Raw genomic sequence first — 14,573 nt, 5'->3', positions numbered from 1 at the left:
AAAAAAAAAGCGCTAGATTTTAAAATACATTTATGTACATTCAATGATTACATTTCTTTGACCTGTTGTTAGTTACTTTGCCCCAACTTGTTTTTGCTTATCTTCTCTTTGCCTTTTTTGTTTTTATTTCGCTTTGCTTTTCAATCAACCAGGTAAGGTTTACATTAGAATAGAACCTAGGAAACCATTTGTATTCTAACGTCAAACAGTAATATAGTGAGATCTTGAACCCTAACTAGTAGAGGTCGAAGGACGGGATAATGTTCAACTTTGTAAGTTCCATTGCCAAAGCCACACATTGGAGTTGAAGCTGCAGTCCAACATAAACAGGACAGGAAGGGAGTAGCACAGAAGCTCTTGGCCCTTCATTACAAGTCTGGCATCTGATGGGGTGTTAACATGTCAAGTACACACACCTTGAAATAGCAGTTTGATTGCACTGTGGCCAACTGACATTGCAAGTATGTACTAGAGGGTGAAAATGTCCTCCGAGTCCTTCCGAATGTCTCATTTTTCATAATGTTTTAAATTAAGATGCTAATCAAATGAGAACACAGAAGAAATGAAGGAGTTGAAAGGGTTCCCAAATTAAGTAACTTGGACAAACTTTTCTAATGTAATTCTATCCCATGAGATTCTTATTTAATTCTTCATACTCATTCGGTTTACAAGATAAATGATGTCAGTTGGAAAAGTACTGTAATGTGGGAAAACTCTGGAGTTGATGGGGTTTGAAAATAGAAGTCCTATGGTATATCTAGGTGAAAGGCAGATCAGCTGGGCATGGTGGCTCACACCTGTTATCCCAGCACACTGGGAGGCTGAGGTGGGTGCATCTCCTGAGGTCAGGAGTCCGAGATCAGCCTGGAAAATATGGTGAAACCCCGTCTCTACTAAAAACACAAAAATTAGCCGGGCATGGTGGCGGGTGCCTGTAATCCCAGCTACTCGGGAGGCTGAGGCAGGAGAATGACTTGAACCCAGGAGGCAGAGGTTGCAATTAGCTAAGATTGCATCATTGCTCCATTGTTCTCCAGCCTAGGTGACAGAGCAAAACTCCGTCTCCAAAAAAAAAAAAAAAGAACGTTAGGCAGATCAAATGGGGGTTGCTCTAAAGGTGGGAGATCTTTCCTCTTTTTTGTTCTGCTTTTGCTTCATCCAAAAAATATTGATGAGCATCTACCATTTGTTCTAGGGTCCTAGTGAAAGAGCAATGCAATAAGACAGGCAGGGTTCCCATTCTCAGAAAGCTACATTACAATATTGGAGGCAAGGAGCAATAAAAAAAAATGAAAAGCAAGTAACTATCAGAAATAATTATGTGCTTTGCGGTAATTAATGAGGATGAGTTATTGGAACATGGCTGGGTGGCTACTTTTTACCGGGTGGTCAGGGAAATGGTGACATTAAGCTGAGATTTGAAAGACAAGTAACAGCCAGCCATTAGAAGCGGAACATGCTGGGGAGTGGAACATTCCAGGCAAGGGAACAACTTGTACTTCAATTTGTGTCTAGGATTGCGGAGGAAACCCATCAGGAATTTCCAAATATAGAAAACCTCACTAATAAAGAGAATGATAAAGGCTGCTAGTTCCTCCTCTTCTATCTCTCAAACACATCATCTCATGAAATGATATTTTCCTGATTTTCTGCAGTGCTTATTATTGCTTATTAAGATGTCCTTCTCTTTGTTAGCCTAGAACTGGACTGAGGTGACACTAACAATTCCTAACAGCTTAACGTGAATGAGTTTATAGGATATATCTTTCTCTGGAGACAGGATTTGCAGAACAATAGGGTATCTAAGGGTGGGAGTGAGAAAAAGGAAGAAGAGAAAAGCAAAGGTTGTAAAATGCAGTAATTTTGAAAAGATTGATTCAGCCTGAAATCGTTTTACTCTTTTAAGATGGAAAATCATAATACTGTTTCTTCTTTAGAGACTGGGGTAAGAGCAAGTAGTAAGAATCGGAGCAAGGGGAGCTGTTGCTTTAGCATGTAAACACTTAACAATCATTTCATTATTATTCTCCCAGACAAAAGGACACAGACTTTTACAACAATGCACATATTTTTGGCACTAGAGTAACAAATAAGCATCATTTTATCTGCTGATCTGTCCTGGGATAAGGACTTGCCCAGCGCATCACCCTTCAGTAACCTCCCTTTGGAGTTCTCATTTTGCCGTCTACAGGCTTAGAGTTCCACTTTATCCCACAAGACAAAGGAAGAAGATAAAAAAGGAAGTAACAAAAGGGTTTTGAAAGTAGCATATTGTTATTTATATATTATTTGGTCTGCTATAGGAGGTGAGCTCAGTGGACAAACAATGACCATGCCTTTCTATATGCTTGGCAAATGGACTACTACATTTTGCCATTCACAGGTTTCCCTTCAGAGTTTACTTGTAGGGATTCCGTGCATGTCCATCTTTTGAAGGGCTGTTTCTTGGTAGGTATAAAGAGAAGCAGAGATTTTTCACAGCGAACCCTACCTTTATTTTGAATCTTCAGGCATCATTTGTAATGAGAGGTCAGCGAGGAACCAAGGAAAAGAACAGTGTATAAGTTAGGTTTACGCTCATTTCCCTTTTTTCCTCCTGTTAAGATTATGACTTAAGCATTGTGTTGCTTCTTTCATGCTGTGATCAAAGATTATGAGTGTCAACCACTGAGTTGCAGAGATAGCGCCATTAATTTTTTCTTGTGCAGCGATTAAGCACACTTCACAGTCCCACAGAAGGTGGTAAGGCGTTGCACAAATCCAGCGTGCGGGACATCTGGGACTCACCGAATGGCCTACATGTAATTATCTTCCACTTATACTTGAGGCAGAGTGTTAGAAACAAAGGCAGACGTAGGAGCTGAGGTGGATGCCTCCACGATACTAAGCCAGGAACCCCCACTTCATGAGAGGTACCACGGACTGGGCCAGGAACCTCCACTTTATGAGCGGTACCACGGACTCGGCTGGAGGTCTGGGATGGCTGTGAGTCTGTTGGTGAGGACTTCTGTTGGACAGTACAGGGTGGGGGCTGGGCCTAGTTACAGAAAAGAGCTCATGACCTTTCTAGGTTTTTGTTTCATTCTTGAATTTGTTTTTCTTTTCCCACAATCAGTATTGGAGCTATTCAAGAGAGAAAAAAAAAATTCAGAGTTTTTTTTTTTTTTTTCCCCTGAAAATGATCTTTTCTCCTCCAGACATCTGACACATCAGACACCATTTTCAGATTCATTGCGAGAGTAAATATTCTAGTTCCTATTACTTGTACCCTCCAAATTGTTTCCTATTAGTGTGTTTACAAATGATGAAGATGCACAAAGTGCCATAACGCCGCCACATATAAGCCTTTCCTTTTGTGAAAGAAAATCAAATCATAGACAGATGAAAATAAGATTTGAGCAAACCATAGTTTTTCACTGCTGACCATATGAGGCAAATAAAATATCACCTTTTCCCACAATGAATGAAAAGAAAAAAATGAATGTGTAAGAATTTCACTTGGCAGTTACCTATAGTCATTCATGATCAGTAACTCAGATGCTATTCTAAATTATTTGTAGATGTCATTCAACAGCATTTCTCTATCAATAATACAACTTTGAGAACACTGAACAAACCTTTTTTAGAAAAGGCTGTGATAGACTGGATTAAGAAAATGTGGCACATATACACCATGGAATACTATGCAGCCATAAAAAAAGATGAGCTCGTGTCCTTTGTAGGGACATGGATGCAGCTGGAAACCATCATTCTCAGCAAACTATTGCAAGAACAGAAAACCAAACACCGCATGTTCTCACTCATAGGTGGGAACTGAACAATGAGATCACTTGGACTCGGGAAGGGGAACATCACACACCGGGGTCTATTGTCGGGGCAGGGGAGGGATGGCATTGGGGGTTATACCTGATGTAAATGACGAGTTGATGGGTGCTGACGAGTTGATGGGTGCAGCACACCAACATGGCACAAGTATACATATGTAACAAACCTGCACGTTGCGCACTTGTACCCTAGAACTTAAAGTATAATAAAAAAAAAAAAAAAGAAGAAAAGGCTCTGATAATACACCATGCCACACCTTTCAGAGGGGTAGGCTGGAAGAAGCGAAGCAGAGAGTGTAAACTTTAATAGCTTTTGTGTTGTTTGAATTGTCACATCAAGCATCCATTGATTTTGTAATAAAACAAAATCCAATAACATATTCTACATCATTAGAAAACTTAAAAATATATATTTAAAAAGCATCATCACATATTATTTTCTACCTAGTTAAATGGCAGGTAAATCTGCAACACAGAAAAACAAAAATCAAGTGATGCCTGAAGAATATGTTTAAACACATGAAGATTTGAAGAAAAAACAAAAAACAGTGGGAAAACCTAGTACAAGTAAATGTTGTTTCTAAGCTGTAGGGCTTTGTGTTTAGGTGTTCTACTTTTTCCCTTAAATTTCCTCATGAAGGGAGAATAACCCATTTATTTGGGCCTCACACATTTAAGTCCATTTTTTCTGCATCTTATTTTGTATTGAAAAATCTCACTCATAAGCAAATCCTGATGTTCTTTAAACTTGTGCTTAAGTTGTCATCCTCTTAATGAACACGAAGTTGTTTTGTCTGCATTCTGTAGATACTACCCCTTGCCATATCCATTAACGTGGCTGCAAAGCAGAACTAAAAGCTCCAGAGTTGTTCAAACTCCTGAGATAAGAAGGGCTGTAGATGCCTCTTAACAGCTCCTCATGTTTGCTCCTCCTGTGATTAACATGCAATTTATGATACCCATTAGAGTAGATAGACTTTACTTAATCAAGACCACAGTCAAGTCCTAGTCATTCAACACATTTGCCCTTTCTCTCCCTGGAGAGCAGGTCCCTTGTTTCATTAAAAGCACTGCAAATACATATTCAAAATGCAAAGATGAAAGAAGTCAGCAGTGGCAATTAATTTTATGGGTTGCTGCTACAAGAGCATAAATCTCTTTTAAGGCCACCATTTTTTAGCTCATTATACCTGTTCAGCCTCTGAGTGGAGACGGCGCATAGGTATTAAATGTTCACCAACACCTTTCACGCTATTGTGTACAAGCTTAGTGAGTAGCCCTACTGTCTTAAAAGAGAGCCAGAACATAATGCAAAATTAAGTAGAGGGTAGCAATAGACAGATTTTTGAATCTGCAACACAAGATTGTCCAGAAGTCTAGTTTTATAAAATTGTTTGACCATTTAACTTAAGGTATTCTTTTGACTGCTTTTGTTATTTGATTAGTCTAATGTTGTTCATGAAATCACTCAGTAAACAATAAAGTGATGTACAAAGGTAAGGTGTTAATAATTCAAATATCTTTTAAATTCTAACATTTCTAACAAATGAACTGATCACAGAGAGAAAAGAGGAGGCTGTTCAATGCTAGGGAAATAAGGAATAACTCCTAAAGAAGCCCTTCCTGCCCCAAATCAAAAACATCAGATATGGGTAAATAGAAGGGGCTTTCCTAAGTTCTGGCAAATACATTCTCATGGGAATGTGACCTCATCGAGTACATACACTTTCACTATGACTTTTACATTTCCACTGACCTCTGGCGGGGCAGTAATTCAGGGTCTGTTGTGCTATGATAGAACCGTTTGAGCTAATTTATTTCTGCCTCTCTGACATTGTAATGGCTCCATTCATAACAACTCTCTGCTGTGCGTTGCCAATGGAAACAGCTCATGCAAGTTTTATCATCCTAAGGAAATAATGGACATCAACTGTGAAGATGGTATTCATGGAAATATGCAGTTCCATGGAATTCCAAGCCAAGTAGCCTGTGTTGTGAAAGGCGCTCTTCTTGCCCACAAGCCTGCTTACCTCCGGTTTTATTGCCCTGCCAGGATCTGCACCCTGAATTTCCAGCCTCAGCTTTTAGTCTTTCCCTGCTTGCCGATATCAGACCTCCTTACTGATACTTAATATTTAAAGTAACAAATGTAAAGTACTTACACCCACTTTTGGAAATGCTTTTAATAAAGGGCTCAAAGTAGATCCCCCTTTTCCATGGCCTCTGGGGAGTGGCTACATCCTTAGCTGTATGCTGGAAGCCCACACCGGGCACAGATATTTTCATAGCTGTAACCAAGTCACAGCTTTCAGCGAAGGGCAGATTTCACTAAGCTTTTCATTTCCCTTCTTTATTTTTAGGTATCTTTTCTATTGTTGAAGGATACCGCTTGGCAGCAAAGGTCACATGAGTCAAGGACAACTTGCCACATAGTTGAGTCCAGGCAAGTTTTTTCTCACCAGAAAGGAAATGTAACAGGGGTATGGAAATTATTATAAAACCATGCAGAAATACTCACAGTTTTGGTTTGGCAAGCAGAGGTGGTGGCTCCTTAGTGGGTGAAAGCAGGACAGCTGGTGTTGGAAGAGATTTATTACTGTTAGCTTTGCCGTTAATCAGTCCATTTACTCCATGGCTGGGATGGACTCCGTTCGTTTCCCTCTCAGCAGAATTGAATTGCATTTGAAGGGCTGCCCTGCTCAGGCCTAACTCAGGGTGGTTCACCTGCTGCATCTCAGATGGTTTCTTTGAAGCCAATTCCAAGGAACTTGTCTCCAAGATTGGAGGGGGAGGTGGAAAGTGTTGGAAGTGATCATTGTTGGATTCTCCCATTGACTCATAACTACAGTTTTCGGTGTTGGCTGAGGAAGGGGAAAGAGGAAAAACATAAGAAGATGCTACTAGTTCAACAAGTGATTTCACACTGTCAGAGTCTTCTGAGAATCCCTGTGTTGTGTGAAGTTGTTAAAGAAGAGGTGATTGTGCTGCTCTCATCTGATGCAGAAGCACTGCCAGCTGGAGGGCCTGGTTCTTTCAAGCTTGTTTTGAATGAGTGCTACCGTTTCATTTCCTGACTGAGCTCACGTGTGGGGAACCCGGCTACCGAATCCTAACAATTTCAAACAAGAGCTAAAGATAGAACTTGGCAAAAAATAAATAAATAAATAAATAAATAAAAAATGACAACACAAACAGTAGCAACTAATAATGCTTTGTCCTCTCACATTTTGGTCCATGGGCCCGACTGAAAATCCTAGCTGTCATTACTCAAATTGGCTCAAGCTGTAAAGGTTTTATGTGGATATTCATCTAAAGCTAGGGAAGTAAAGCTCAGAGTCCAAGTAAAATTTCATCATCTCATAAAAATATTTTTTTTTCCATATTAGATGATTGCTCCAACTATAACTCAGTACGAAAGAGATTTTTATTTGTTGCCCTCAATAGGCTGAAAGCATCTTGAGATCACGTCTTTTTTAGATTCTGCACCTTGCCCAGAGCCCAGCAGAGCTCCTGGCGTGCACTCAAAAATGCTTATTGAGGTAAACAAAAAGTTCAAAAATAAAATATTTGTTGATTATGTTTGACCTATAGCAGATATACCGCAGAAACAAATGGAAAATATTACACACAAAGTTTTGCCTCTCAGACTCATAGAGCCCAGGGTTTTGGCCATTTTGTTTAAGCACTGCACTCCTGCTGTGGCCATTTGATGGGACAGTGTTGACGCCAACTCGAAATCAAAACGCTGGGGTCCTCCTTGCTCTGTAACTCCGATCCTGACACTTAGGTTTCTTTCAGCACTTACAGTAGTCTTTCATAGAAACCATTTCCCATTTAAGATGATTCTCCCATTTCTGTTCGTAATTAAGATGAAAAAGCATTTATAATTGCCACGCTAAGGTCCCTAAATAAGTTTTGGTTGTGTCTCTACTGCCACCTAGCACCAAGTTCTTGCTCTTCTGAAGGAATCCAAGTACAATTCAGTTGTTATCTCCAAGTGTGTATCATTCAACGAATGACCCATTTATTGATTCCCTACTATGCACGTTATGTGCCAGGCTTAGTCAAAAACATATTTTAAAGATATCTTTAAGATGAATGGCAGAGATGAGGCAATTAAAGTAAGCTAACACTCATTAGTAACTGTAGAAAACAGTCAAATAAAAATAAAAGAAAAAGAAAAAAAACCTTTTTCACATTCCCTTCCCTAGTGGTAAGTTTTTGAGTTTAGAAAATATTCACGTATTTTTGAAAACTGGCTTCAATAATACGTTGCTTTCTTTTCCATATTAGTTATATACTATCCTTGATATACACTATCAATGAAATTTGAGTTCGAAGGCCTTTACAGCTTCTCTGGGTTTATCTTGTATTACATTTTATACAAGAAGGCTTATCTTGTATTACCTTTTCCGAAGTTTTAGTAGCGGATTGGACAATGGCTTATTTGTACAAGTATCTCCAGATCTCATGTGTTGGCACTGCTGAGAAAGTGACTGCACCTCTGATGTAGAGGTGGCTTTCCAATGTGAATATGATTCTAGATTAGCAGGAGGATGTTAGGAAACCAGCTCCATCGTTTCCAAGACCAAGACTGCACGATGTTAAAGAAAGCTCCATGTGTGTTCAGTTGCTACACGATCATTATCTTTTTGTTTATCATCTCTACCTCACTTCCTCTCCTCCCCTCCCCTAAAGCCTTTGTTCCACCATGAAACTTAGATTGTTAGGGTGACTCCTGGAGTGGCCAGCATTCCTGAAGGCTGAGCTGAGCTCTCTTCCTGGGACAGTCCCTTTCTTTTTTCTTTCTTTCTTTTTTTTTTTTTTTTTTTTTAGACAGAGTCTTACTCTGTCACCCAGGCTGGAGTGCAGTGGGACGATCTCGGCTCACTGCCACCTCCACCTTCTGGGTTCAAGTGGTTCTCCAGCCTCAGCCTCCAGAGTAGCTGGGATTACAGGCACACACCACCATACCTGGCTAATTTTTGTATTTTTAGTAGAGACAGGGTTTCACCACGTTAGCCAGGCTGGCCTCGAACTCTTCACCTCAAATGATCCGCCTGCCTTGGCCTCCCAAAGTGCTGGGATTAGAGGCATGAGCCACCACACCTGGCCGGGACAGTCCCTTTCTGCTGTGACCAACCACACTGGTGCTGGGGAACAGAACCCAGTCATCGTTTTTACTCCTCACATACCTGAGGTGACAACCAGCTGGGCAGTGCTGGTTGCTGATCCATAATCATTTCTTGCTGAACATGTAAAGATCCCTGCATCTTCAGGGAAAGTCTCAGCGATAACCAGGGTGCAAATCTCCTCTGGAAGTGAAGAGAACAGAATCATTCATCAGAGTTTAACCATGAAGTCACTTTTTAAGAAGTGAGACCCTCTGCCTTTCCTCAACAAACAAATTAGGTAATGATTATTAGGGATTCACTTTACGAAAGTGTTTGTGATAGAATCTCTCTACATTTAATTTTGCAATTCTGCCTAGCAGAAAAAGCTCTGGAGGTAGACCCACTCTTTGTGATGTTGGACAAGAGCAGTCTCGGTGTCCTAGTCTATAAAATGGGGATAATACATACCTAATGGGTTACCTGTGAAGATAAAATGAGATGTCTGCAAGTGTGTAACTCTGTACTTTGCATGTAGGAGTTAAGTTCATTGCATGTCAGAGTTCTTTCTGTACATATAGCTACCTCTTATATCTGTCTGCTCAGCTGCAAACTAAGTAGTGGGGAAAATAAAGCTCTTCTGAAATGCTGACCACAGGGGAAAAAAGAACATGACCTGTATATGTTTGACCTGTAGACAACTATTCTGTAACGTACTATTAAATGGCATGGCAGTGTTGCAGGGCATGAAAAGCCCAGACTCAAAACAGCTGCCTGGGCTTGAATGAGGGCCCTGCCACATCTTGCCTTTGTGACTTTGGTCGGTCTCCCTGAACTTCAATGTTCTTCTCTATAAAATGGAGACAATAATAGAAGCTACCTCACAAAGTTTGTATTAGTCATACATGACACACAAAGTTAATTATCACAGGGTTATTGTGAGGGGGATGATGATGATGATGACGACAATAACAACAAGAACTGACAGCTATATAACCCTTACCATACACTAGGTATTGTTACCAGCACTTAACACAGATTAAATCTAATCATCATGTCAATCTTATGAGTTATGTAAGTTTATTATTAGCCCATTTTATAGGTAGAAAATGGAAGCACAATAAGGTTAATTCACTTGCCCAAGTCACACAGCTAATAAATACTAACATAGGGATTCAAACCGAGTTGGGCTCCAGACTCCAAACCCTAACCACCACCTACTTTTGTGATATGACATATTGTGCTTTAAGACATTGCCTGGCATATAGCAAATGCTTCATAGCCAGTGTTAGCTGTTACCATTAAAAGGAAGCTATATCTAGAGTATTAATTAGTTTTACTAGTTGAATAATTGCTTAAATTGTACCAGTAAAATAAAGACAATTATATGGGCAAATGTTAAGAAAAGTGATCGATTTTGGATTCCCACAAAGTTATTCCATCGGTTAGTCACATATTTTTGGGGTAGCATGAGGCCGTGTATTGTAGATTTTTTAGTAATAACGGCTGCAATTACTCCTTCCTTTGTAGACATGCCTCTTTGTAATGTGCCTCTGCAACTCCTTCCATCAAGTGGCAGAGTCTATTTCCCCATCCCTTGAACCTGGGCTGGCCCTGTGAGTTGCTTTAGCCTAGAATGTGGTGAAAGTGATGTTGTTGGCCAGTTCTGAGCCTTGAGAGGCCTGACTTGCTTCTGCTCCATCTCTTGGAACCCTGATGGACCCTTAGGTGAACAAGGCTGTGGTAGCTTGTAGGAGGAAGAGACCATATGGAGCAGACATAAGCCCTTCCAAGAGAGACCATCCTAGACTAACTGACTCATTCCTAGTCATCCTGGCAGCTGACCACGGCCGCACTGAGAGAGCCCAGCTGCAGTCAGCCCAGCCTGGCACAGACCACAAAAACCGCCCAGCTGAGGCCAAGCCAAATAGTTCACCCACAGAATTATGGTTGCTGCTTTAAGCAACTAAATTTTGGGATGCTCTGTGTTGCAGCAGCTAACTCATAGAATTTGATAAGATAAATCTCGTTCACTAACATTCTTCTAAGAGCAAATGTTTCAGATCAAACGTTTCAGACCAAATGTTTCAGACCAAATTAGCAAACCTGTTTCAAAACATTTTATGTTTTAAACCCTGAAATAAAAAAAGTACTAACTGTAGGTAAAAGTGCTATGTTTAAAAAAAAAAATTATCTATTAGAGAGAGCTTTAAATATTTTAATATTTTACCTAGAAATCAAAATAAGTGCAAAAGAAAATAAACAATAAAGTATAAAGTGTAAATGTTTCTCTTGATAATTGAATTCCCTTTATATACCTAATATCCCTTAATAATCTCACTCTTCAAAGGCAAATGCAGTTCGTTGTATTTGATTCTAGAAAAAAATTCATGCTATCTATCATTTCAAAATTTGTCCAGGTATTATCAAACTACATAGTTTTTAATGTCATGTTATTGGGTCAAACATGCATTTTTTTTGTATTACCAGGTAATATGGCCTATAGGCATCATTGAGTTTCACTCCATTTCTTACTCCATTCTTAGGTTTTATCAACCGCCTGGCCGCACCCACCAAAGCCTTTACTTATCCCCATTTCTGATGATGCTGATGGTAGTCTGGTTAACAGACTGCTTGAGATTTTGTTAAAAGCTAAAATGCAAGGATTCTTCTGTGTCAAAATGTTTTGTTCCTTAGGAAAGATCTGAGGACTACGGTGACTATAAGCTTTTGAGAGGTTAGCATTGTAGTGTAGCTCAAGGTCAACTCATTTCTAAGATATATTAATACAGGTTTAAAATTGCGAGAGTTGTAAAAACACACACCTTATTCTTTCAGCATATTATTCAATTTGATGTTTAAATGGGGTGTGAAAAACTTAGTTTATTCTTTATGTTCTATTATTAATTTTATGTTCTACATTGAACCTAAATGATTTCATTGAGGTAAAAGTAAAGGGCAATGACAGAAGGAGAAATATTGCAAAATTCCACTTTAGAGGTATCTAAACTAGTCATACTCTTAGAAGCAGAAAGTTGAATGCTGGTTGCCAAGCATTGGAGGCAAGGAGGAATGGCAGTTGCTGTTCAGTGGGCATAGAATTTCAGTCATGCAAGACGAAAACGTTCTAGACATCTGCTGCACAACATTAAGCATATAGTTAACAATACTGTAGTGTATACTTAAAAATTTAAGAAGGTAGATTTCATGTTATATGCTTCTTTAACCATAATAAAAAAAGTAAAGGGCAATGAAATCTATATTAAGTATTCATCCATTTAAATGCTAATTTAAGGCCAGGAGCAGTGGCTCATGCTTGTAATCCCAGCACTTTGGGAGGCCGAGGCAGGCGGATCACTTGAGGTCAGGAGTTCAAGACTAACCTGAGCAACATGGTGAAACCCCATTTCTACTAAAAATATATATATAAAAAATTAGCCAGGCTTGGTGGCAGGTACCTGTAATCCCAGCTACTTGAGAGGCTGAGGCAGGAGAATTGCTTGAACCCAGGAGGCAGAGGTTGCAGCGAGCCAAGATCGGGCCACTGCACTCCAGCCTGGGCAACAAGAACGAAACTCTGTCTCAAAAGGAAAAAAAAACCAAAAACCAAAAATGCGAATTTAAGTAAAACACTGTGATAGGTATCATAAATGCAAAGACATTAAAATCAGGAAGAAGTTGCTCAAACATTCTACATCTTTCTTGAAGAACAATAAGAACAAATGGTTCCTAATTGCAGCCAGAAGGAAGAAGGTAGGTTACATGAATGGAAAGACTTGTTAAGGAAAGGTAGTGAGATGTCAAGAAAATTTTTTGAGATAAAGTCTGGAATCTTCATCCATGAACAGCTCCTAGAAGCTTTTACAGTCATCTATCTACTTGTTAAGCATTTTTAAGAGTACACTGTCTTAATACTTTATAGCTACAGATATAATTAATGGTTCCTGCTCTTGAGTTGTCTGTAATCTTATTAAGGGGTTGAGACACATCTTTCACATGAATTAGACTTGAATTAGAAAATCATCAGGTCTATTCTAACTCCAAAAGTTTACACCCTTAATGCCCACATGACAATGGGATAGTTTTTTAAGTCCTCCTTCTCTCTTTCCTTCAACATTGTGCAGTCTTAAAAAGGCAGTTAAGTCAGCTGCAAGCAAAAATGTTTGCCAGAAACTATTTGGCAAAATTGTTTTGAAATATAAGGTGGAAGTAGGAAATATAATATAGAATTAAAATTTTTAGGTGATTAAAAATTAAAAGTTTATTTCAGACTTCTGAAGAAATTAAAATTCTAGTTCATTATGCAGTGTTTTAAGAAATTGACCACATATTTGATCTACTGTCATGATCCTATAATCACAAAGACAGGATCTTTTTGGTCTTTTTCTCCTATTTGTCTTGATACCTCTCCTACGGAGTCTGTAAAAACAAAATTGAATGTAGTTTCCTGAATTGTCTTCTTTTTCTTTATTCTTAAGATTTCTCTCTACCATTTAAAAAATTTTATTTTTTTGAATAGGTAATACAAATACAATGTACAAATTTTTAAAGGTACAAACAGGTATATGGTTCTCTATCTTTTAAATAATTAAAAATTTTCATGAAGCTTCAATTTTAAAACAGAGACAATACATTTCAGCTTGTATCTATACACTAAAACTTGTTACAAAGAGACAACAGAAATACCCAGTTATATAAAGGGATAGATTATTTCAGGTTATATATATATTTTTCATATCTATATATGAAAAACATATAGATATGAAATATCTCAAAAGTTATAATTAAAAATAATACGTTAAAAATATATACACATAACCTGAACTAATCTATCCCTTACATAACTGGATATTTCTGTTGTCCAGTTATAGCATAAATGCATAGGCATCATTATATGCATAGGCATCAATATATGAAAAACACCACAAAGTACAGCAATCTCAAGAGAGCTCAATGGCCTGTATTTCAATTACAAGAGACTTCGAGTTTTTTTTTTTTTTTTTGAGAGGAGTTTCACTCTTGTTAAACAGGCAGGAGTGCAATGGCGCAATCTCGGCTTGTTGCAACCTCTGCCTCCCAGGTTCAAGCAATTCTCCTGCCTTAGCCTTCTGAGTAGCTGGGATTACAGGCAGGTGCCACCACACCCAGCTAATATTGTGTTTTTAGTAGAGACGGGGTTTCTCCATTTTGGTCATATGGTCTCAAACTCCCGACCTCAGGTGATCCCCCTGCCTCAGAGTCCCAAAGTGCTAGGATTACAGGCGTGAGCCAATGGCGCCTGGCCTGAGACTTTGAGTTCTTAATAACGTCGCTGTTTTGTTTCAAATAAAACAATTTCTTCCCCTTTTTTCCTGAAATGATGGTACCACTCAAGACTTCCTATGCTAGAAGTAGTGGAAAACACTGGGTAATTTTCACAAACACCTGGAATACTTTTTTGGGCACTGTCATGTGGATGCCGGGTTATAATGCAGCAGGTAGTATTATATACGGCAACATTGGATCTCATCAGACTCATGGTGATGGCCGCTGACTTTGATAGCTCATTTCATGTCTCACCACTGAGTAACACAAGTTATGTTTTTAAATTTTATGATCAAATTAGACCTTTAAAGGACAACGTGTTGTGCCCAGTATG

At 39.0% G+C, this 14,573-nt stretch overlaps 1 protein-coding gene across 2 annotated transcripts in view; it reads right to left on the bottom strand.

Annotated features, from left to right (window-relative positions):
- Window positions 1-14,573, bottom strand: part of PALLD (palladin, cytoskeletal associated protein) — a 446,787-nt gene that overhangs the window by 209,413 nt on the left and 222,801 nt on the right. For both annotated transcript variants that reach the window (XM_011967795.1, XM_011967796.1), the window contains 2 exons: window positions 9,020-9,139; window positions 6,343-6,685 (listed from right to left, as the gene is read on the bottom strand). In XM_011967795.1, coding sequence (XP_011823185.1) covers window positions 6,343-6,685; window positions 9,020-9,139 — 463 coding nt within the window. The remainder of the gene's footprint in view (window positions 1-6,342; window positions 6,686-9,019; window positions 9,140-14,573) is intronic.

This window comes from Mandrillus leucophaeus, unplaced genomic scaffold (genome assembly GCF_000951045.1).
Source record: "Mandrillus leucophaeus isolate KB7577 unplaced genomic scaffold, Mleu.le_1.0 Scaffold81, whole genome shotgun sequence".
Classification (NCBI taxonomy): domain Eukaryota; kingdom Metazoa; phylum Chordata; class Mammalia; order Primates; family Cercopithecidae; genus Mandrillus; species Mandrillus leucophaeus.
Note: the sequence above shows the minus strand (reverse complement) of the source record. Positions and strands in the feature narration are given on the sequence as shown.